The 24175-nt window shown below is 43.1% G+C and overlaps 1 protein-coding gene and 1 non-coding gene across 2 annotated transcripts in view; both read left to right on the top strand.

Annotated features, from left to right (window-relative positions):
• Nucleotides 1–6322: 6322 nt before the first annotated feature.
• LOC126285045 (uncharacterized) overlaps nucleotides 6323–24175 on the top strand; it is a 91578-nt gene continuing 73725 nt past the window's right edge. The window contains exons 1-2 of the mRNA XM_049984369.1: nucleotides 6323–6494; nucleotides 15447–15608. Coding sequence (XP_049840326.1) covers nucleotides 6414–6494; nucleotides 15447–15608 — 243 coding nt within the window. The 5' untranslated portion in view covers nucleotides 6323–6413. The remainder of the gene's footprint in view (nucleotides 6495–15446; nucleotides 15609–24175) is intronic.
• Trnaa-ugc (transfer RNA alanine (anticodon UGC)) lies at nucleotides 22100–22174 on the top strand. The gene has a single exon. It is a non-coding gene; the product is annotated as a tRNA-Ala (tRNA).

Genomic DNA, 24175 nt, shown 5'->3' with positions numbered 1-24175 from the left:
ACACCTCCCGCAAACTCAATCGTCCTCACCCGCTTGTCTTGCCCATCCTCTCCCGCCCCCACCTACTGCCGCGCCTGTAATCCCATGTCCCACCTGGTGTCTATCTCTCCACCCTCCTTACCCTCTACCCAGGTCGCTTCCGCCAGCTCCCACTTCCTGATGATGCCCTCCTCCCCTCCATCTACCCCTCCTACCAACTTTGATCCTCCCTCCCTCTTCCTGTGTTTGCTCCTTTTGGCACCCTCCCACACTTCTCTCCCTCTTCCCTCCCTCCTCCATTTCTCCCCACTCCTCCCCTGGGCTTCCCCTCTCCTGTCCCTCTCCTCCACCCCCCATTGACATCCTCGTTCTCCCCTCTCCTCCACCTCACCTTCTTTCTCTCTTGGCAGGTGCCTGGACTCGCACATGGTAAGTGGACATTCGCGCACCGGAGATCATCGCCATCATTGTCTCGTGTGTGCCATCGTGTTTAGTGTTCAGTGTTCACCGTCACACTCCATCGTTCACTGGTGCCATCGACATCTTCAGTGTTTGTGCATCGTGTCAACAGTTTTTAGTGTGGATTGTCATCGAGCGTGAACGGCTTCATGTATTTTATGTTCATGTGTTTACTGTTTTTCTCCGCCGTTTTGTTCCAGCCCATGTGTCTTCTCTGTTTTATCATTGCACTATCTTTATCTGAAGAGCGACGTATTGTGCTGCTACCAGGCCACCAATTTTACTGGTATTGAAATCGCAATAAAGAAAAAAAAAATACTTAACGACAGTCAGTCTTAGCCCTCATGACGACCATGGAGGTAGTGGTCGAAAGCTTGCAGTTTTATGCTGAACTGACGCGGCATGTACACCGAGAGATTTTTATTCAGAAATCTGACATATTATGATGTCAACAGGAAAGTAATTAAGATTTTCCTTTTTTACCGCCTTCGGAGTGGAGTGGCTTTCCAGCGGAATATCTCATTTAGTTATATACATGTACTGAAAGGGAAATTCAATATTTTTTTTCCTCTGCAGGCCTGCAGCGTGAACTAAACAGGACTACAATACTGTATAAGAATCACGTAGGAAAAAAGGAGACGACTCACCGAAGGGCAGAAGCGCTGCGTCGTCAATAGCTACACAAACAAAAGGTACAGAGCTCTACATTGCTAGCTTGCCGAATGAAATACATTTCTGAAGCTGTAAGAGAAAAATACGCACAAACACGCACACACTATTTGGCGGGGGGTGGAAGGACAACGAGTTATCTTAGGTTTAGGCCAGGAAGGTTACATGAGCGAAGCATATAGTGTAAGGTTAGCTCTCATATGTACAGCTCAGAAAAGTAGGTGGTGGTGGGGTATGGGTTGTGCAGCAGCTACTGCAAATCTCGCATATTGTGCTCTGCTGCATGTTATGCCACTGGGTAGTCCACATTGTTTTTGGCAACAGTTTGATGGTGGCCATTCTGGTTGACAGCTGCCGGCCGCGGTGGTCTCGCGTTTCTAGGCGCGCAGTCCGGAACCGTGCGACTGCTACGGTGGCAGGTTCGAATCCTGCCTCGGGCATGGATGTGTGTGATGTCCTTAAGTTAGTTAGGTTGCAGCAGAGCTGATATATAACACGGCTGCTTTCACAGGTGGCTCCTCCCCTGATAGAATACTATAAGCCTGTGATGAGACGGGAGTAGGAGGCGTTGGGTTTGTGGGTAGGGTAGGCATTGCATCTGGGCCTTCCATAAGGGTATGGTCCCTGTGACGGGAGTGGCATAGGGATCGACAAGGTTGTTGTGGAGGTTGAGTGGGTGGCAGAATTCCACTTTGGGAGGCATAAAACTATGTTGTGTCGGATATCCGTCATTTACGGTTAAGATGACAGATAATGAAAGACCTGACAAACTACGTCGTTCAGTCATTCCAGTATCAGGTGGTATTCAGTAACAAAGGAGGCGCTTATATGTGGTTGTTTCTTGAGAAGGATGTGAGGCTCAGGTGTGTGTGTGGGTATGGCACTGGAGATCTTTTTGTGTCCTAGGTCTGGGGAGTATTGCTTATCTGATAAGGCCTTTGTGAGGTCTTCACTTTACAGAGCGAGGGAGTTCTTATCACTGCAGATGCATCTGCAACGGGTGGCGAGGCTGTATGGGATGGATTTTTCATCTGGAAGAGGCGGCAGGTGTCAAGGTGCAGGTACTGTTGGTGATTGGTGGGTTTCATGTGGACTAGGGCGTGAATGGCCATCGTCAAACTGTCGCCAAAAACAGGGTGCAGTAGCAGAACATCCAGCAGAGCATAAATGTGACATTTCGATACTGCTTCACAACCCATTCCATCTGGTTCCTCGCCACCACCGCCAGCTTTTCTGAGCTGTTCACATGGGAACTAATCTTACATTACACACTTCTTTCCTGTAATCTCGATGGCATAAGCTTAAGGTAACTCGCTGTTCCCCCAACCCGCAGTTAATAGTACGCGCGCTCGCTCGCGTGCGCGCGCGTGTGTGTGTGTGTGTGTGAGTGTCTGTGTGCGCGTGCGTGTGTGTGTATATGTGTGTTATGTGCTACAGACTGAGAAAGGAATTTCTTCCAAAAGGTAGTAAAGTAAAGCTCCATACCTTTCGTTGTGTATCTGTCGACTTTCAGTCAGTCGTCTGCTTTATTCCTGAACAATTCGTTATTCTCAAATAGAACTTTCTGCACGTTTTGTAAGAAGTCAGCTCCAGAAGCCACAATGTAATCCTTATTTGCTAGTATTTAGAGATTTCTGCATGATTTAAAGGTTAGGAAGTCTTATTTGAAAGTATTTGTATGGAGTATAGCCAAGTATGGAAGTGAAACATGGACGATTGACAGTTTAGACAAGAAAGTAGAAGCTTCTGAAATGTATTGCTACAGAAGAATGCTGAAGATTACATTGGTAGATCACGTAACTAATGAGGAGATAATGAATCGAATTGGGGAGAAGAGTTGTTGTGGCACAACTAGACTAGAAGAAGGTACTATTTGGTAGACATGTTCTGAGGCATCAAGAAATCACCATTTTAGTATTGGAGGGAAGCGTGGAGGGTAAGAATCGTAGAGTGGCACCAAGAACGGAATACACTAAGGAGATACAGGAAGATGTAGGTTGCAGTAGCTAGTCGGTGTTGAAGAGGCTTTTAGAAGGTAGAGTAAAATGGAGAGCCGCATCAAACCAGCGTTTGGACTGAAGACCAAAACAACGACAACAAGCTTGCCTGTTTTAGCTTGCAGTGTTATTTTCAAGTGAGCATGTGGGTATTGTGGACAGTGACTCTTATGTACGTCTATCTCACGCTCAATAACGTTATTTTCATTAATAACAGTTCCACTTACGTCTAGGTGAATTTGACGATCAGATGGGATCTAGAAGCCAACTGCCTGTTATATGTTGTTTTGGTCTTGAGTCCGACGAATGGTCAGATGCAGCTCTCCATGCTATTCTAGGCAGTGCAAGCCTATTCATCGTCGAGTAACTATTGCAACCTACTTTTGCTTACTCTATTCAGCTCTTGGTCTCATTCTACGATATTTACTCTCACAGGCCCCCCTCTAGTACTAAATTGGTGATCCCTAGATGTCTCAGAATGTATCCTACCAACTGATCGCTTCTTGCAATGAGGTTGTGCACTAACATTTTTCTCCCCAGTTCTATTTAGAAGCTCCTCATTAGTTACATGACCTACCCATATAATCGTCAACTTTCTCCTGTAGCACTACATTTCAAAAGCTTATATTCTTCTTGTCTAAACTGGTCATCGTCCATGTTTCATTTCCATACGTGACTACACTCCATATAAATAATTTCAGAAAAGACTTCCTAAAACTTTAATCTATATTATCTTCTGCAGAAACACTTTCCTGGTCATTTGCAGTATCCATTTTATATCCTCTTTATTTCAGCTATCGTCAGTTAATTTGCTGCCCAGACAACTGAACTCGTCTACTACTTGAAGTGCATCGTTTCCCCATCTAGTTTCCTCAGCATCACCTGATTTAATTCGAGTACATTCCATTGTCCTCGTTCTGGCTTTGTTGATGTTCATTTCATATTTCCTTTTAAGACACTCTACATTTCATGCAACTGCTTTTGCAAGTCCTTCACTGCCTCTGACAGAATTACAATGTCGGCGGGAGACCTCAAACTTTTTATTTCTTTTGTCAGGACTTTGTGAGTGGCTGTTTAGGTTTTTATGTTGGTAACGCCACGTAGAGCTCTGTATGAAAATCACTGACTGTGCTGTGTGCAGTCTGTGGCTGGTTGGCATTGTTGGAATACGCGCTATTTTAGTGTTGGGCAACTGGATGTGAACAGCTCGTAGCGTTGCGCAGTTGGGGTGAGCGGCCAGCAGTGGTGGATGTGGGGAGTGAGATGGCGGAGTTTTGAGAGCGGATGATCTGGACGTGTGTCCGTCAGAGAGAGTAAATTTGTAAGACTGCATTTCATGAAATTATATAATTTTTGAACGCTATTAAGGTAAATACATTGTTTGTTGTCTATCTAAATCTTTCATTTGCTAACTATGCCTTTCAGTAGTTAGTGCCTTCAGTAGTTAGAATCTTTTATTTGGCTGGCAGTATTGGCACTCGCTGTATTTCAGTAGTTCGAGTAACGAAGATTTTTGTGAGGTAACTGATTCATGAAAGGTATAGGTTATTGTCAGGGCCATTCTTTTGTAGGGATTATTTAAAGTCAGATTGCGTTACGCTAAAAATATTGGGTATCAGTTTGGTGTTGATGAGAATAGGTAAAGAGCGAAATGTCTGAGTACGTTCAGTTCTGCTCAGCTGTTTGAAAATCAAATAACGTAAGGGGTTTACCAGCGCAGTCAATCATAAATTTTTCTAAGGGGTCGTTTCAACTTTAATTCCTATTCCAAATGCTTCTTTAGTTTCGTTTACTACTTGCTCAATGTACAAATTGAATGATGTCTGACATAAACTACAAACCTGTCGCAGTCCCTTCTCAACCACTGCTTCTCTTTCATGCAACACAACTTCCGTCTGGTTTCTGCAAGAGTTGTAAGAAACCTTTCGCCCCATGCGTTTAACCCCAGCTATCTTCAGAATTTCAAAGAGACTCTGCCAATGACCATGGTCAACAGCTTTCTTTAAGTCTACAAATAGTATAAACTTAGTTTCACCTTTTCTTAACTTATCAGCTGTGACAAGTCATAGGGTCAGTATTTCCTCACGTGTTCCTACATTTCAAACTGATCTTCCCCTTGGTCGACTTTTACAGGTCTTCCATTCCAGTATAAGAGATTTGTGTTAGTATTTTGCAATCATGACTTATTAAACTTATTTTACTTCTGTAAAATATGTGGGAGTAAGCGTGCGGAACGATTTGAAGTGGAATGACCATATAGAATTAATTGTTGGTAAGGCGGGTACCAGGTTGAGATTCATTGGGAGAGTCCTTAGAAAATGTAGTCCATCAACAAAGGAGGTGGCTCACAAAACACTCGTTCGACCTATACTTGAGTTTTGCTCGTAAGTGTGGGATCCGTACCAGATCGGGTTGACGGAGGAGATAGAGAAGATCCAAAGAAGAGCGGCACGTTTCGTCATGGGGTTATTTGGTAACCGTGATAGCGTTACGGAGATGTTTACCAAACTCAAGTGGCAGACTCTGCAAGAGAGGCGCTCTGCATCGCGGTGTAGCTTGTTCGCCAGGTTTCGAGAGGTTGGGTTTCTGGATGAGGTATCGAATATATTGCTTCCCCCTACTTATACCTCCCGAGGAGATCACGAATGTAAAATTAGAGAGATTCGAGCGCGCGCGCAGGCTTTCAGACAGTCGTTCATCCCGCGAACCTTACGCGACTGGAACAGAAAAGGGAGGTAATGACAGTGGCACGTAAACTGCCCTCCGCCGCACACCGCTGGGTGCCTTGCGGAGTATAAATGTAGGTGTAGATGTAAATGTAGAAGGCTGGGAGTAGTTGAGAAGGAACTTCTACTGTCGAGGCCTTGTTTAGACTCGTTTTTCATTGTTACGTCAAATTCTTTTCGCAGTATCATGTCTCACACGTTCACTTTATGTACGTCCTCTTCAGTTCTCTGTTGTGAAATAATATTTTGTTGTATTATATTTAAGTAAAAATCTGTGAACATACGTCATCTAAGGATTCCATACAGTTATTACGACACATTTCGTACTAGGAAACATTACAGACCACAGTTGTTTTAATGTTCGCTCAGCTGACAATTGCTGGAAAACAGGAAGAGGAGAAAGACCATGTCGTACAGATATGAGCTTCAAGGACTGGGCGTTAGGTAACCGAGGCGCTCGACCGTGTGGTTCACAGGTGGCGTGAGGTGAGCTTTGGCGCGTTTAGCGGAGCAGGCGGCCCCGTGATCACGCGAGGCTGCGGCCACAGCAGAGCAGGGAACACGAGCTCCAGTCACGTCCAGCATGGAGGCCCGAGCGCTGCTCGCAATGGTCGCTGTGGCCAGCGCTGCCACCAACCTCGCCTCTGCGAACCTAGCCCTCGTTGTGAGTCTCCACGATCCTGCTTTATTCCACCATGCGATGCGCCTACGTCATCCCCACATTCGGTATTTACGTCAGTCCTCCCTCCTAAGGTTCTACACTCCACTTCTAAGCAACATTGTCATCATCTAAAATCACGTAAATTGTGGTTACTATAAGCGTGATTCTTGTTCCTTTGGGGTAATACCTACTTATGTGGCGTTTTATATTTTCCGGCACAAGTTCCTACTTGAGAAAAAAAAACTGATCAATAAACTGTAATGCACTTACCATTTGGTACATAATCCTGATCGAAATAAACCAAAAACTATGGTGAAGTAGGAGTAGAAGCTCGACAAAGCAGAGAAATTCTGTGTTCAAGAAAGTAAGTGGTTGGAACTGACCTGTTGTTGGACGTGATGCTTTGTTTCAAAAATAATGTGTAGGAAATAAAATTAGATTTTGTCGCTCTCTCTCTCTCTGTCACATACAAATACTGTGATGGTGTGTTTACACACGTGCTCCTTGCGCCTAGTCGGCATGCGGCTGTGACTCGCCACACACCGAAGTAGAGGCGCCCAGTGTGAGCACTGATGTGAATGGAATCACTCGTATGCACACTGTTAGGGAAGAGGCATGAAACTACGGGCCTCTGCTTGCGTGTGAGGCAAGCACAGTCGCACGGCGACTGGACGCAAGGCGCGCAGGGGTAAACGCAGATTTAGTGACATATACGCATGTATTTAATAGTAGTGGAAGGAAATAGGTAGTGGCATTTCTTGTTGCAGTCTCGACAGTCTTATGCCACTAGACTTGTGAGACATGGGTGGAACAAATTCCTGATAATCGGCTAACTTAGGTTACCTATTATCTGAAACGTATCTGCCAGTGGTATATCGATCACACCATGAAACTAAGTGAGTCGCAGGCTAGACCCCTGCCTCGGGCATGGATGTGTGTGATGTCCTTAGGTTAATTAGGTTTAAGTAGTTCTAAGTTCTAGGGGACTGATGACCTCAGAAGTTAAGTCCCATAGTACTCTGAGCCATTTGAGCCTTACGCAATGATGTATTACAGTGGGTAGCTGCTGATATCACATAGGGAAGATTGGTTCCCATTCACCTTAGCAATTTGTGAGGAGCTGTATCGGGGCACTTATAAACCTACCCTCGATTCTATAGTTCTCGTAGCGCTGTTGTGCTTATATCTAGCGTACCAGTGTTGTATGAGTGTGTGTGTGTGTGTGTGTGTGTGTGTGTGTGTGTGTGTGTGTGTGTGTGTAAGAGAGAGAGAGAGAGAGAGAGAGAGAGAGAGAGAGACAGAGAGAGAGAGAGAGAGAGAGAGAGACAGAACGAGTGGGAGATTCGGTTCTATTGTGTGTTTTACCTCTTTGAGATCTGTATGTGCCAGTGTGTTTTTTGTTCAACTGTGTTTGACTTAGATGAGGGGGTGCTGGTATCGCTTTCGTCAGAGGTTCCGTTGTGGGGGAGAACTCAGGATACACTTCGCTGGTGTTGCGGGCTACAGTACGTGTTGGCTGTGAGTATTTGTATTTGGGTCGCCTAGTTAATCATGGTCTTGTTGTCAGAATTTTTCCACGTCTGATGTCTTAGTGAGGATGTGTCTTCAGAAGTTGGTCTTACCCTGGTTTGTCGTGTTTCCAGTGGTTCCACTCCAGTAATGCAGTTTAGGTCATTACAGGGTGTAATTGCTAGGGAGTTTTGCGAGGCTTTCAGTTTATGCTACTGATCTTTGTATGCCTGCTAAGGGTCTGAGGCATATTCTTTTAATGTTCTTCCGTATGTCTTTTATGTGAGTTTGGTTATTTGGTCATGGCACACGTATAGTCGTCCTTGAACCAGTCCTGTTAGGTTTGTCGAGTAGGTAAGTTAGGTGCGTTTTTCAATTCAGGTGTATGCCCACGAACACGCCAAGGAACCTAACAGTGTCGTTAAGTCTTAGTGACCAGTCCCAGAGTGTCATCTGTATGTCATCATTGTCCGCTGCCTGTTTTTGGTCAGGTGTTGGTGTCTGAACAGGATTGTTTGGGTCTTGGATGGGTACGGGCGAATCCTCCATTTTGCAACTCGGTATTCAGGTCGTTGTAAGTAGGTCGAGTTTTCCCTTGGGTAGTGGTTGTTCTAAGCTCTGTACACCATGATGCAGTTTTGTCAGCTTAAGGTTCTACTGTCTCTGAGGGAGTTGTTACAGTGGACATATCGGCAGTATACATCGCGTACAGTAGCGGGGACAGGAGGCACTCCTGCCTGTACAGTGTATTATCGGGATGTTGCGCTGGAGACATGTACCTTGCATATCCCGTTTGAGATGTACGCTCATATGACGTACGATTTTATTCAGGAGTTCCATTGGTGTTGTCCGTTTTGACCGAGCTTGTCAAAGCCACGTTCTGTGTCTAAAAGGCCTTATTGAAGTCCTTTATGATTTCGTCGGTCACATTAATCAGTGGGTCACTGATCGGGTGATTCTGCGGACTCCCGATTGTGTCAGCGGGAGGATGTCTTTGAGTTCTATGTACGTCTTTAGGCTCTGGGTTACTATACGTCTTTCGTATAAAGTCGAGCAGACATCTGGTCAGTCTTTGGTTTGTCGAAGTGTGGTATCATGATTGTCTTTCTTGTCTCCTTGCTGTTTTGTATGGTCCCATTTGTCAGGCAGTAATAGAAGATAACTGAGAGGATGGGTGTTTGGAGAAGTTTTGGGACTTTCTGTAAATCTATTCGTTTTATATCATTTTGTCCAGGGGCTTAGTTCCGTCCAGAGTGGATTGCTGTCTCGGATGTGGTCAGAGTCTGCTCTAATTCGTTTTCCACCTGTAGTTGGAAGTTTTCGTCAATTCTATTATTTTGTGGAAATGACTAGGCCTGGTTTAGTACCTGTTTGAAGGCTTCCCCTGTTCCGTTTCGTCTGTTGTTGGTTCTTCATTTATCAGTAATGTGGGTTTTCGCCTATTGTCTTTGTCCTGTCAGCGTTTTGAGGCGCTTTCAGAACCTACGACCCTGTTCTGTATTTTAACTGTCTGCAAGTGTCGTGCCACTGTCTTTGTCGATACATGGGAATGATTGTTTTATCCTTGCGTTTACGCTGTTACTCCGGCTTATTTGTATAGTTTTTTCTGTCGTATTAGATTGAGAGTGCCATGAGGACTGGCTTGTCTCCAATGTTTTAAGAAAATGATGTGTGGCTGCCTGGAGTCAGTCTGTAGCTTGTTGAAGGTCATCGTCGTGTGTTATGATTATAGAGAGCGTTGGCTTCAGAGGATATCTTTGTATCTGTTCCAGTCTCTGTCAGCGTATTTTTGTACAGTCCGTCTTGTGGGCAGCTGGTCTGGGAGATGGGTGGCATTAATCACGAAAAGGATGGAAAGGTGGTAACTTGAGATGGAATCTCTGATGCCAGGTTCCATCATTTCGTCGCTGACGTTGGGGCTTTGAGATATGCAGGTTAGTGTCTAACATCCCTGAAATCAGATGAAGATCGGTTGATCTACTGCCAATCTGCTGATTGGTTCTGTTGTCAGTAGGCCGAAGAGTCGGCGTCCGTTGCCGGTTTCTGCTCTACCAGCTAGCACTTGTCGTGTTGCATTAGTCGCACAGTATTAGGACCCTATGAAGTGCCGTTATGTACCGTAACGACTGCGTTTATAGGGGCCTCCCTGGGTGTTTTGCGTACAGACTATGTTGAGGCTGCTCCTTTTCCTGTCTCTTAATTGGAGTAAGAGGCCTTCGATTTTCTAATGTACTGCCAGTAGAGGGATTTCTTTGGCTGCTATTGAATCGTATGTTCATATGGCCACTCCACCGCTGCCGTCTTGCCTGTCTTTCCGAAAAGTGTTGTATTTTAGGACGCTGAATTTGTTCCTGGCCGTTATCCACGTTTCAATGATTGCTGCAAAATGAACATCACCTTGATGCATTGTACCTTTAGTCCTCCCTCCGTGGGTATCGACAAAGACGAAGTTTAGACGTTGTGCATCAGCCACCGCGATGGTGCTAATGGGGCAAGGGGTGCTACAGAGGGTCACGGGGTTGTTTACTTTCTGTATGTTGTGGGTTGTGTCATTGTATGTGTATGTGTGTGTGTGTGTGTGTGTGTGTGTGTGTGTGTGTATGTTTGTGTGCATTTGCGTTTCAAGGTGCAGTTGTTCCCTTATCGTATGTGTGTTTGATTTCGTGTTTGTGCACATTCGGAATCATTACAAAGTATTTGCCTTGTAGCGTATGCCCATGATCTTTGACAGCCTCTCATAGATCTGGAAGTAGGTGGAACAGTACTGTGGAGACGACCTGTGTGAGGTCTGCTTTGAGCAGTATGTGGTGGTAGAGCTCGTCGTCGCTGTCTGGAAGACACGCTGGCTCGTATATGATCTCGATGGAGGAATGTCTCGACCGCTGTGGCCTCCTTGCGTCTTTAGAGATATTTGAAGAAGAGGGCAGAGTTTGGACCCTTGCAATTGGCGCATCTTTCTTCTTCTTTTTGATTGTAGCGGAAGAGGTCATATGCTGTCCACAACATCTTCGACACTTTGTTTCCTGCACGTATATGTCGTGTTTGCAAATTAAAGGCACTCACCAGATTGAGCTGGTTTAGGGGCAGAGGGGTGGGTCCCTTGGTTGCCCTGCTATGCGTTTGAGTCGTTTATTTTTCTGTAGTCTATGCGCTGTGTTTTGTTTACTTCAAGGCGCTTGGGAAGCAGTTTATCGAGCACTGAGTCATCCGAGGTGCCTTGGGGTATGCTTTTCAGTATGATCTTCATTATGAGTTTATTATGGCGTAAACTTAAGGATCTCCTCGGTTACGGGTCCAGTGTGTATATCTACGCTCTTCCTCCTCCTTCGTCGGGTCCAGTCATCCCACTGCGGTCCGCTCCCGCCAGCAGCGTCGTTGCTCATTCCCTCTTCGGACTGGAGCACCTCTGTGTGGGCTGACGATGCGTTTTCAGTCCGCTGCGGAAGTAAAGCACGTGAAGAGGCAGCAAACAGTGCACAACAAAGCTCTCTGGCTCTGCATCAGCCATGATATTTCAGCACGAGGTAGCTTTACGGTTCTGCGAGACTCCCGACGCTGAAGTGACGCATCCGCGATTTCGCGTCGGCGTTGACCTCGGCTAACCCAATGGTCAGTGGACTGGGAAACGGCTGTGGTGCCACCTGTTCTCTCTGCGGTTCTCTCCCGTCATAAACGTTCTCAGGCTGTCCGTCTTGAGCGCGCTGTGCCAGGCACAATGCTGTTATTTCGTCTTCAGTCTCATGCAGCCGTCTAGGCGATTGAGTTCCGCCTTCGGTCCGTTGCAGTTCCAGGTTCCACTGCCGACCCAGCTGTTCTCTCTGCAGTTCGCTCCCGCTAGAAGCGCCCTGCTACGTTCCATTTTTGGTGCGGTGCACCTGATGCTGCATCTTGGGTTCGTTTTAGACGTCCATACACTCTGTTATTCTTTTATAGAGTTCTGCTGCTGCCCCATTGCGTTTTCAGCATTTGCAGTTGCAGATCCCATGTGTTGCTGAGTGGGTGCCCCGTGTCACGATACATCAGGTTACTCGTCACCTGTATCTCTGCAGACGCTCTTATAATACTGTCCCATTATCGAAGGCTTGTGCAGATCCCTCGTTTCATCAGAATTCGTAGACTAAATACGAGACTGTGCTCACAAGGTAATGGCTGATTTAGTTGCCTGTCTTAGTAGGTGTGCCTGTGATGTCCACTGTTGGCCAATGTACAGCATGCCACATTGGCAAGATACATAATAAATTCCCGATTTTCGTAGTCCGAGACTGCTTCACATTTCCCAGTACCGCTCTTGTTTTGGTAGGTGGACTTAACACATACTTAATATTGTGCTTCCTCAAAATGTTTCTGATTTTGGCAGAAAGGGATCACGCATAGAGCTCTTACTCCACCGTCTTTGCCTCAACTTACTCTTCTTCTAGATAGCGTGGCAGGGTGACTGGTTGAACGTTCTTCCGAATCTGTTTGGCAGTGCATCCATTCTTGCAGAACAGCGATCATAGATGCTCAGTTTTTGTCGCCAGGCTATCTGGATCTGACAAGGTGTGTCCTACGTGGTCCAATGACTTCAGAACTCTGTTATTCTGCACTGGGTGGTGACAATTGCTGACTGGGGGGTATAAATCCATGTTTGTAGGTTTTAGGAACGCACTGGGGTCAAAGAAGCCGTCTGCTTTCCTTTTGATAACTACATTCAACAACGGCACCTGGCCATTCGTTTGCTAACTATCGGGTGATCAAAAAGTCAGTATAAATTTGAAAACTGAATAAATAGTGGAATAATGTAGATAGAGAGGTAAAAATTGACACACATGCTTGGAATGACATGGGGTTTTATTAGAACAAAAAAAAAAGTTCACAAAATGTCCGACAGATGGCTGCCTCTGAGCACTGTGGGACTTAACTACTGAGGTCAACAGTCCCCTAGAACGTAGAACTACTTAAACCTAACTAACCTAAGGACACCACAAACATCCATGCCCGAGGCAGGATTCGAACCTGGGACCGTAGCGGTCGCGCGGTTCCAGACGGTAACTCCAAGAACCGCTCGGCCACCCTGGCCGGCCCGACAAATGGCGCGAGACATCAAAACATCAGTAACTGCGCATGACAATCGTGTATGGAGCTGTAATAAGAGAGAGAATCAGATGCGCCAGCAGTCGCATCATGTTGACTTTACCTGAAAAGGCGCTTTTAGTGAAGCTGTATTAACAGAATGGGGAATGTGCTGGTTCAGCGTTACAATCCTATCGCCGTAGGAAGGGGATTCGAACGTTTAAAGGTCCGTTGACAAATGCAACTGTGGCGAGAATGATTTAGATTAGACGATAGACCCCGTTGTGGCCGACGGAGCACAAGGCGTAATGCTGCTGAGACAGTTCAGGGAGAAATCGAGACTGTAGCGGGTTCGTCTATGCACGGGGAAGTCAGCGCTCGTGCAGTCGCACGTCGCACCGGCATTCCATACACTACTGTTTGGTTAACACTGAGGCGTACCCTCCGATGCTGTTCGTACAAAATCCATCGGCAACATGAACTGTTACCTGGCGATTTAGTGAAGCGGAGGGCATTAGCGGTGTGGGCGTTTCAAAAGATGTGGGACGATGACGATTGGTTGAGTAACGTGTTGTGGACCGACGAAGATTTCACGCTCCGAGGGTCTGTCAACGCCCACAACTGCAGAATTTGGGCTACCGAAAATCCTACAACTGTCGTGGAAACTCCATTGCACGACGAAAAAGTCACGGTATGGGTTGGATTTACCACATCTACTGTTATCGGGCCTTTCTTCTTCGAGGAAATGCGTGACTCTGGTTTTGTAACTGGTACCCTGACGGGTGAGAGGTACGCCGATATGTTACAGCGTCGCGTCATCCCCAGCCTCACTGATAAACACCTGCTGGAACATACGATGCTTATGCAGAATGACGCCCCACCCTATATTGCTAGAGGCGTGAAGGATCTCTTGCGCGCGTCGTTTGGTGACGAACGTGTGCTCAGCCGCCACTTTCGTCATGCTTGGCCTCCCAGGTCCCCAGACCTCAGTCCGTGCGACTACTGGCTTTGGGGTTACCTGAAGTCGCAAGTGTATCGTGTTCGACCGGCATCTTTAGGGATGCTGAAAGATAACATTCGACGCCAATGCCTCACCATAACTCTGGACATGCTTCACAGTTCTGTTCACAACATTATTCGTCGACTACAGCTATTTTTGAGGAATGATGGTGGGCATATTGAGCATTTCATGTAAAGAACATCATCTGTGCTTTGTCTTACTTTGTTATGCTAATTATTGCTATTGTGATCAGATGAAGCGCCATCTGTCGGACAATTTTTGAACTTTTGTATTTTTTGGTTCTAATAAAAGCCCATGTCATTCCGAGCATGTGTGTCAAATTGTACCTCTCTATCTGCATTATTCTGTGATTTATTCAGTTTTCAAATTTGTACTGACTTTTTGATCACCTGGTACATCCAGAAAAGACAACTGGCCGTACTTTTCCAGTGCCAGGATCAGCTTAATACTCGTATTTGACTGGAATGAGTTCAGATGCTCCAGAAACTAATAGAGTGGATCGATACTAACTATTATCGGTAACTCTGTACATGAAACCAAATTTATATAGTTTTACCGTCATGATCATTATGGTGAGAGAACTTCTTAACATATCAAAACTTTGTGATGCATTTGGAACCTTTTCCCAAAATATTTGCTTTCGGGACCCATAATTTTCCGTCATAGCTTCACTTCTCCTAGTAGGCCTACTTCTCACTAAGTTTAGTGTGAAGGAAACGGTAACCTGGGGAACGGGGTGTCTCACAGCTCTACGGTTGTTAGAACACTGAATGTTTCTCTGTGGACCTAGTAAGTGCTGCTCTGAAACATCCTATGTGCCGGACCAGGAACTCAAACTCAGTGCCCTGCATTTCATGGGCAATACCTCATACCTTATAATGATAGATTCATTCTGGGTTCTCGGAATTTTAATAGCAACAATCTATGCCTAGCACAATTTTAATACGTCGTTTCGTACCGTAGTTCGTTGAATATTTGAGTGACGAAATGAATGCTCAGATTACAAGGATTTGCATTGGTCTGTTATGAACTTTACTGACCGTATCCGTAAATTCAACTGTGCATATTTGTTTTGCTCATGAATCGAAGCAGTCTTTCTGCAGTTATGGAGTGCAGGCATGCACTAACTGATCAACTCTCAAATAATCATATGGTTAATCAAGTTGGGATGTATGTTCTAAAAATAACCGACTTTTACGCTATGTAAGAATTTCATTTATAAATTTTAGTTGCTGTATTTTCGTATAGCCAGTTTGAGAAAATCTTTTCAATTTTCCTATTCAGTCTCAGTAGCACTGCTATTGTTTTGAGATGTTTCCTTGGTGCTCTAGTGAAGCGCTCTTGTAATGTGTGTGTTTTTTTCTGCTTGGCAGGGTCCGTACACTGCGGACATGTTAGAGCTTAGCGCCTGCGACGATGGGGAATACCAAGGCATTTTGATCAACATTTCACAGATCGTGGACGAAAAAACCAATGAAACCACAAACACAGGAGCCATCACTTTGCACTACGACATTTTTGCGGACGACTTCGAGGTGAGGGTTCAGCGGCAGCTCGCCTCGTTCATGCGCTCTCCGCGTTTTATTCGTCAGCTGTGGAACAAGCCAGGTATGTGAGAGGTGACGCCGGCGTTGCTTGCCAGCGGTTCCTGGCTTGTGAGACGATTCTACTTACTGGGGAACCGAGCTCTGGAGTACACGTCTTTTTTGGTACAAAGGGTGAGTCAGCTAATCCGTTCACCTGGAATATTTTCCGAACCGCGTAATGTGCGGTAACGCTTTACACCTGTATTAACTGCGAGACAGTAGACAACATACGACACAGTTCTTTTTCATAGATTCATTAATTACATAGTCATGGGCATTACCTCCTCTTTTTAAACTGGAGCTGTGGTATTTTATGGTGTTAGTATTGCAAATCTAAAAGAGACCGCTCATTGGCGTTTCACATTCCATAAACCGTTGACTTATTTCAGCACTAATTTTTGAGAGATAAGAATTTCCTCTTTTGCTCATGAAATGGGTTGCTGCCATATGTGGAATATATCGATTGTACACCCGATTACGGAAATGCTTCTTGTCGTATAGTGAGAAAACAACCTATTTCAGTATAGCACCCAGGAGTACAGATGAAATGTAGATTTCATTCTGTCCATATTGTGTACGTGCGCCAAGTGCTGCCTATATCGAAAAAATAAATTTCTTTCAGAATACAAGAAAAACCAGATACCTAAATTTTTCGCAGAGAATGTAGAAGCCACTAGAAGAGAGCAACTGACCTGTGCTAAGAAAGGTTTGCTGGAGACTAAGTGATTGGATTACCCTCTTTGAAATTTTGAATGTTGCACGGGTGAAAGACAGGAAGCGGAAAGTTATATAAAAATTGTACAGAAATCAGACGGCAGTTGTAAGCGTCGAGGGGCGCGAAAGGGAAGGAGAAGTGAGTGAGATAGTGTTATAGACCTATCCTCACTGTTATTCAATCTGTACATGAGCAAAGAGTAAACGAAACCAAAGAGAAATGTAGAGAAGTAAGCTCAGGGAGAACAAGCAAAAACTTTGAGATTAGCCATTGAAGTTGCAATTCTGTGACCGACAGCAAAGGACTTTTAAAAGCAGTTCAACGGAATGAACAGTGTGTTGAAAGGAGGATATAAGATGAATATCAACGAAAGAAAAAAAAAAAAAGATAATGGAATGTTGATAAATTATCAAATAACAGTGGAGGAATTAGATTAGGAAATAAGACACTGAAAATAGTAGTGATTTGCTATTTGGGCTACGAATTAAGTAATATGATATAAGATGTAAACTGGTGATGACGAGTAAAACGTTTCTGAAGATGAGAAATTTGTTAACGTCTAATACCATTTTAAGAGTTGTGAAGTCATTTTATGGAGGTGTTTGTCAGGATTGTTGCCTTGTGTGAATGTGAAACATGAACAGTTAACAGTTCGGATGAGAAAAGAATAGGAGCTTTTGGAATGTGGTGCTACAGAAGAAAGCTGAATACTGGATGGGTACACCATGTAGCCAATGAGAAGGCCACAGCGCCAGAGTGGAAACTCCTGCCCTGGTAACTGAGCACCTTTCCGGCTCCGCTAGCGGGATTTAAAAGGCAACTGGCTGCAAGCTGTGAAAGCTGATGGCCATAACACACCTCATCTCTTTAGAACTCTCGATCTACTGATCCGCCAGCTGCTGCCAAATCTGTGAATGACTTGAGCATTTCATAGCACATTTATAATTATGTTCAGTCTGGAACCGCGCAACCACTACAGTCGCCGGTTCGAATCCTGCCTCGGGCATGGATGTGTGTGATGTTCTTAGGTTAGTTAGGTTTAGGTAGTTCTAATTTCTAGGGGACTGATGACCTCATAAGTTAAGTACCATAGTGCTCAGAGCCATTTGAACCACATAATTATGTTTTAAATTTAGATATGATTTTCGTTCCAACGACTCTGAAACAAGTCCAGTCCAGTTCACAATGATCAGCGGCTGATAAACGTAATACTACACCACAGATAGCCACAACGTGCCAAACTGCACATGGCATGGAATTGCATGCTGCTTGCGAGCCAAGCCTCGGTGTGCCTCGGCTTTGTTCGGTCCTTCTCGGAAGTATCCTCTATTAAACGACATTTCATTTATTAACAAGATGTGCCATTTTTCGGTCGGCATAACTCTCTTCAGATCGGAAGATTCATGGAGTCAGCTCTGTTTAAGCTGTTCGTTCATGGTATGGATTTTCACAAGTCCAGGTGTCGTTTTCACAAAAAGAGGCAATCTAACGATCTATAGCCTTAAGCCTTAAAATGGAATGAGAATTACAGAAGAGAGGGAAGAGAATTCTTATTAAGTATCATGCAGTCACATAATCGAACGATACTGCAAATTTTATGTGAAACATTACAACACCACGCAGAATGAATTTAAAGACTTAGCTGACAATGAAAGAGCAACACATTACATGGTTCGACATACAGGTTTCATATTTTTACACATCAAGAAGCACTCTGTGATAAATTTTCAGGAATGCAGCACTTGATAACGCTGGTGGTATGAATTGTAAATTTTTTGAAATAACACTCCTTATTCCACTGTCAGTAGCAACAGTTTTCAATGGAACTGAACAAAGAATATGGAGACTTTATATATAAAGTACGCTGCCCAAATGAAGGGGCATGACAGGAACGTTTTCCGATTTTAAACTCGTTTTTATTGCATATACAGGATGAGTCATTAACTGTTGCCACGAATAATAACTCCGAAAGTATGATAGGACCTGAAAAGTTTGTGGGACAAAAGTTGCATGAGACAACGCGAGAGTAGGATGTTTTGGAATTTGTTACTATAGAAGAATGCTGAATACTATATGAGTAGATCATGTAACCTATGAGGAGGTACTGAACAGAGTAGGGGAGAAAAGAATTTTGTGAAATAAATAATATGCGGTCAGTTGATGGAACACACGCTGAGTCATGAAGGGATCATCAGTTTAGTGTTGAAGGCAACTTTAGTGGGTAAAATTGCAGAGGGAGATAAAGAGATGAATTGAGTAAACAATTGGAAAATAATGTGTGTTGCAGTAGTTACTTGGAGATGAAATAGCATTAAGAGTGTCATCTAAAAGTCTTCAGTTAGAAGACAACAACGACGAGAATGTGATTGATCATTACTTCAGTGAAGGTACCTTAATGGTTTATTACGGGAGAGGATGGTCTACGTGATGTTGCAAGATGGATGGAGGGGAACTAGGAATGAAGAACGAGTTCCTCGGCTGTCATGGAATCATAAATGCAGTGGTAACAAAAGCATGTATATTCAGAAGAACTCATACAATTGTTTTACACAATGTCCCTGTGGCATACGATGACCTTATTGTATGTATTGAGCCGGAGACCTAAAAACAACAGAGAGGCTTCATCCCACCATAGCCCTCCAGGTCCACAATGGTTTACAGCAGTCCACCCACCCTGCCACTGTGTGTTTGAAATCTTATGGAACTTAACTGCTAAGGTCATCAGGCCCTAAGCTTACACACTACTTAACCTAAATTATACTAAGGACAAACACACACACCCATGCCCGAGGGAGGAATCAAACCTCCGCCGGGACCAGTCGCACAGTCCACAACCTGCCACTGTAACACACCGAATCCAGTGTTATTGTGCGGTTCGGCCCCCAGTGGGGTTCCAGCTACTATAATCCAATTTTCAGGTCTGAATCACATAATTTCGTAAAAAATTCTATTTTGTATTAAATTACTTAAAAATTATTAAATATGAAATTTTTTGTATCAAGTTCACCAATTTTTAAATAAATATTTGTGTTCATACAAAAGGTAAATGTAAGAAAACAAGATTAATATTATTTTTATAAAAGATAATTGAAAGAAAATAAATAAAATGAATTATGGTGAATGTAAGAAATCTATTCTGTACCTAAGATTTTTCTAATTTCTTCCTTCTTGAGCAGCCATAAGACTTTTATGAACTGGCTGTTGTTAATTTTTTTGAGAGAATGCTAAATTACACTTCTACCACAGTCAAAAGTAACTTTCGGTTCAAGGTAATATTTTTTAAATTCTTTACTAATCCAATAACATCCATCATTTCGATATTTATCTTTATAAAATTAGTTAATATTCTTCTTCTCTAGTATGTCACCACACTGCTTTATCTGTTTGGAATTGTCTATTTAAATATTATAGAATTTAATACGAAGTAATAAAATTTTAAAAACATTTCACAGAGTAAATTCCAGATCATGATATTCATTATTTCTACTTTTAAGTTTCATTTTTCCTTTATATTGCATTTTCATCTGCCTGTTTTCGGTTAACTGAAAATACCAGTCAGTAATTAATTTAGAATATGTATGTGGCGAAATAATATTAAACTCATTAATCAGCTCCATATAAGTTTTTTCTCCATGATCTCTAACTTCATTAGTCTTTTTGATCTCTTTCTAGAAACTTGCATTGTTGAGCTTGATGACTAGCATCTCCATTTATATAGCAACATTTTTATAAGGTTCTTTTATAATTTGTAATATCCATATCCTATTTTCAATCCAAACCATATTAATTCCTGTTTATTGTTCTTTTTGGTTTAACAAACAATTCTTATAATGTTCTAACCTTATTCTATTTTTAACAACACATTTCTTTACACCTTTAGATTTTTATCTATTTTTTCACCGACTTTATAAGCATATTTTTGCTTTCAAACCACAAAATTCTTCCATTATTTCTCCATTGCGTTCATCTTTCATTTTTCCTAAAACTTTATTGTACATTATAGATATAACTGTCCATATCTCGATAACACAACTTAATGTTTACTCGATATTTCGGATTCATTATGCTATAGGGAAAAACAATACATCAGTTCTTTTGATAAATCAAGTATACTCACCCCAACAAAGATGGTTTTATTGAATGTGGTTTTTGTCTTATTAATATGACTAGCAGCAAGACTTTCATTTAATATAGTTCTGCTGTTAATGATTGGCTCTGCTATTAATTTATCAAATTTTTCTCCATGTGACACCAATTTTATAATCACTGCGTTTCTAATATTTTCCATTGTCTTGGCAAAGTCTGAATTAGTCATTCTCTTGTAGAAATATGTTCCAAAATCATTTTTGGCTTTAGTTCTCATTTCTCTATTTAAATCTATATACTTGTTCAACATATCCAATTGTTTAAATTTTAAAACTCTATGTATTTTCGTTAATTTCATTCCTAGTGGCAGATAGTGTTTAAGATGTCTATAATAAACTACATATTTATTTATATAACTGAGAGAAGTAAACAACTAGCTTTCCTTAGTTCCAGTGAGTGGTGAAGCAGTCTTAGGACTGTATCCAGGCACAATTTTCTTTTCAGGTGGTAATGGTAAATCCTTATGTAAGTCATGTAATTCTTTTGGATATACTAAGTCTACTTTATAATATATCCAATTAAGTAGTATCAGATATTTCACTCATTTTCGTACAGTCAAAATTATTTGGTTCTCCCCATTCAAATCCATTATATAGTAAAAATTGACTTATTGCATAGCCATATATATTATTTGCCTCTAAATGAGGTAGATAATTCATCTTTATACTATGAAAATCCCTTATTTTTTTAAGGAATGCTTTGTTGTATGTTATAATTGCCTAGGTTTCCTCGGCCAGAGTCAGTCGACATAAAAGTTTTCTGGGTTTGGTACCGTGTCATAATGTGAAAACTACTGCTGCTATTGAAAAAGCCAACGTTTCGGCCACTATTTCAGCGGCCTTCTTCTGGGTCTAATGTGTGGTTCTAGCTAAGCAGTGTCCTTTATATTTTGTTCTTAGTATTCACTGCGAATGCCATTATGTCATAATTTTAAAAAGGTAGTTACTTTATTGGTCACTTAAGGAAGAAGGAGAGGGAACTCTATTTTAATAGATTATTGCGGTGTAAGGAGAAGGTGACCTCTGTTGTCCATTGGCTCTTGTGCTATGTACCATGACTGGTGGCCACCGTCGAATGAGAAGTTTGCTGCTGTTTACCATCTGCTGGACGTCGGCTCGTGCCTTGTGTTGACCAATCGGTCTGCTGGTCTCTGATTGCTGGCAGCCAAGATGGGGCAAGCCCAAGTCCATCCTCCCTATTCATGTAGTTAAAGTGTTTAAGTATTTCGATGACCTCTCTGATTTTGCGTTTCATCATAATTGGCTGCTTGGCCAACACACAGGTTTCCCTGAATTTTATTTCTTTTCCGCACTCATGGTGATGTTCTGCCACTGCGGATATGTTGTGTTGCCCTAGACGAATATAACGTTCGTGCTCCCTAATGCGCGTTACTATTGGCCTAGCAGTCTCGCCGGTTGCCCAAACTCTTACGGGAATCGGCAAAACGTGCGCGAGTAATGAATGAATGGGCAAGTGTCTATAAGGTACATTGCTTATGTAGAATTGTGGACAGCTGGGAATGTGACTTTCACGGGAAGCGTCCAAGGGATAAGTCCCTGCAGTCGCGCTATTCATCTGTGTCCTCGGTGGCTCAGATGGATAGAGCGTCTGCCATGCAAGTAGGAGATCCTGGGTTCGAGTCCCGGTCGGGACACACATTTTCAGCTGTCCACATCGAGATAAATCAACAACACCTGTCGGTAGCTGAGAGTTTCAGTTGGTGATCATTTATTCCAGGGAAAAGCTGCACGGTCATCAATAGTATTCTGTTCTTTCGAGAACGGTTACTGTCTTCATATAAATAATGTATTGGTCCGCCTGTGGCCCTTCTGCAACCAGTTATTCAACCTTCCCATTCACTGATGCGTTTGCTGGATTTCCTCCTGAGGGATATCGCTTTAAATTATTCAAATAACGTGGTAGATCGTCAAAATCCCAAGGTGGTGGGAGAGCCATGTTCTTTGTTGGGGAAAGATCCAGCAACCTCGACGGCCAAAATAAGGTTTATCAAGCATTAAGTGAAGCAATACAAGCTCTCGTCATGTGGGGGCGGGCATTATCTTACTGAAATATAAGCCCAGTATAGCTTGCCAGAAGGGCAACAGAACAGGGCGTAGATTAGCGTCGACGTACCTCTTTACTATAAGCGTGTCGCGAATGGCAACAAAACGCGTCCTACTATGAAAGGAGTGGCACCTAAGACCACCATTCCATATTGTCGGACCATATCATAGGCGACAATCAGGTTGGCATCCTAGCCCTATCCAGGGAGTCTCCACACAAGTCGTCGCTAGTTAACCGGTTCAGCACAGCTCATGCGATCCGTTCTTCAAGTTGACATACTATCCTATAAAATGCTTCAAAAGAGGAAATCCATCACTGAAGACAATTCTGCTCCAGACACTAAGATTCCAGGCCTAAGACGTCGCCCTCCATATGACCCGACAACCAGGAGTGATGGTCTAGGATGTCATTTGTTTTCATAGCAGGACCTCTTCGGCTGCCACGCATGGAACTATTACGTCGACGACTTTCTACGTCCCGTTTTATCGCTTTTCATGGCAAGTTATCCAGTGGCTACAGGTTGACAAGATAATGCCCACTTGCACAAAGGGTATCTACTTCTTGTCTTAGGGCTTGCCAGACCCTTCCTTGCGCAGCAAGATCGTCGGATCTCTCCTCAAATAAGAACGTCTGGGGCATTAGGTTGAAGGCCCTCCAACCATGTCACGATTTTGACGATTTAAAGCGTTAGTTGAACAGAATTTTGCCCTATGTCCCTCAGAAGGACTTGTGAAATAGCAATCATTTGTTTTTTTATACATGTACATCACATCTTCCGATTTCACTCCCTTTCGAATAATTCCTTCGTGGTACCTGGTGAGTCCATTTTCTTGTCTTAGAGTGTATTATAAAACTGTATAAATGTATATATGCGCGTACACATCTTCTTGGAAACCACTGTATCAGTTTCATTCAAACTTCTTACTAGTATCCATTTAAGTCTATAAAGAACCACTGTGTGCTTAAGAACCTCCTGCCTCTCAAAGCTGTGGGATTGGGTTGGGGGTGTAAAAGAAGCATAATTCACAACTTATGAATAGCCAGATTATATTCATCCAGTATTTGAGAAGGAGGGGGGGGGGGGCACTCAGTGACTTTAAACAAACATTGTACATACTTTTAAACTTTTCGAGACGTTTTCTCGCTCATTCGTCCACCAAAAACTGATGAAAGGAAAAAGTTTATCGCGTGCTACCTTTCTGTTATTTATGCAGTAAAACTACTTCGCCTGGCATTAGCTTTTAATTTACTGTTTCTTGACCAACAACTCTATTGGCAACGCATTTTGCAGACAGTATTAACATGTACCACTAAATATAACTGCAAAATATGTACAACACATAGTTCAGGAGATATGAAGTCATAAACACCGAGAAGAGTAAAAAATTGCCGCATCATGCTGACAAGTTGATTTGTTACTGCTTTAGTATTGACTTGAATTGGCAACACGTTACATGGAAAATTATGTCGTTGTCCGACACACTGTTCTGAAGATGTCACGCCATAAACATTGAGCTGCATTCAAATGAAACTGCAGGATAAAAGTTCTCTAGCGATGTGAATGAAATATACGCTTATATATGTAATGAAA

The sequence above is a fragment of the Schistocerca gregaria genome, chromosome 1 (assembly GCF_023897955.1).
Source record: "Schistocerca gregaria isolate iqSchGreg1 chromosome 1, iqSchGreg1.2, whole genome shotgun sequence".
NCBI lineage: Eukaryota > Metazoa > Arthropoda > Insecta > Orthoptera > Acrididae > Schistocerca > Schistocerca gregaria.
This window is presented reverse-complemented; position numbering and strand designations above follow the sequence as displayed.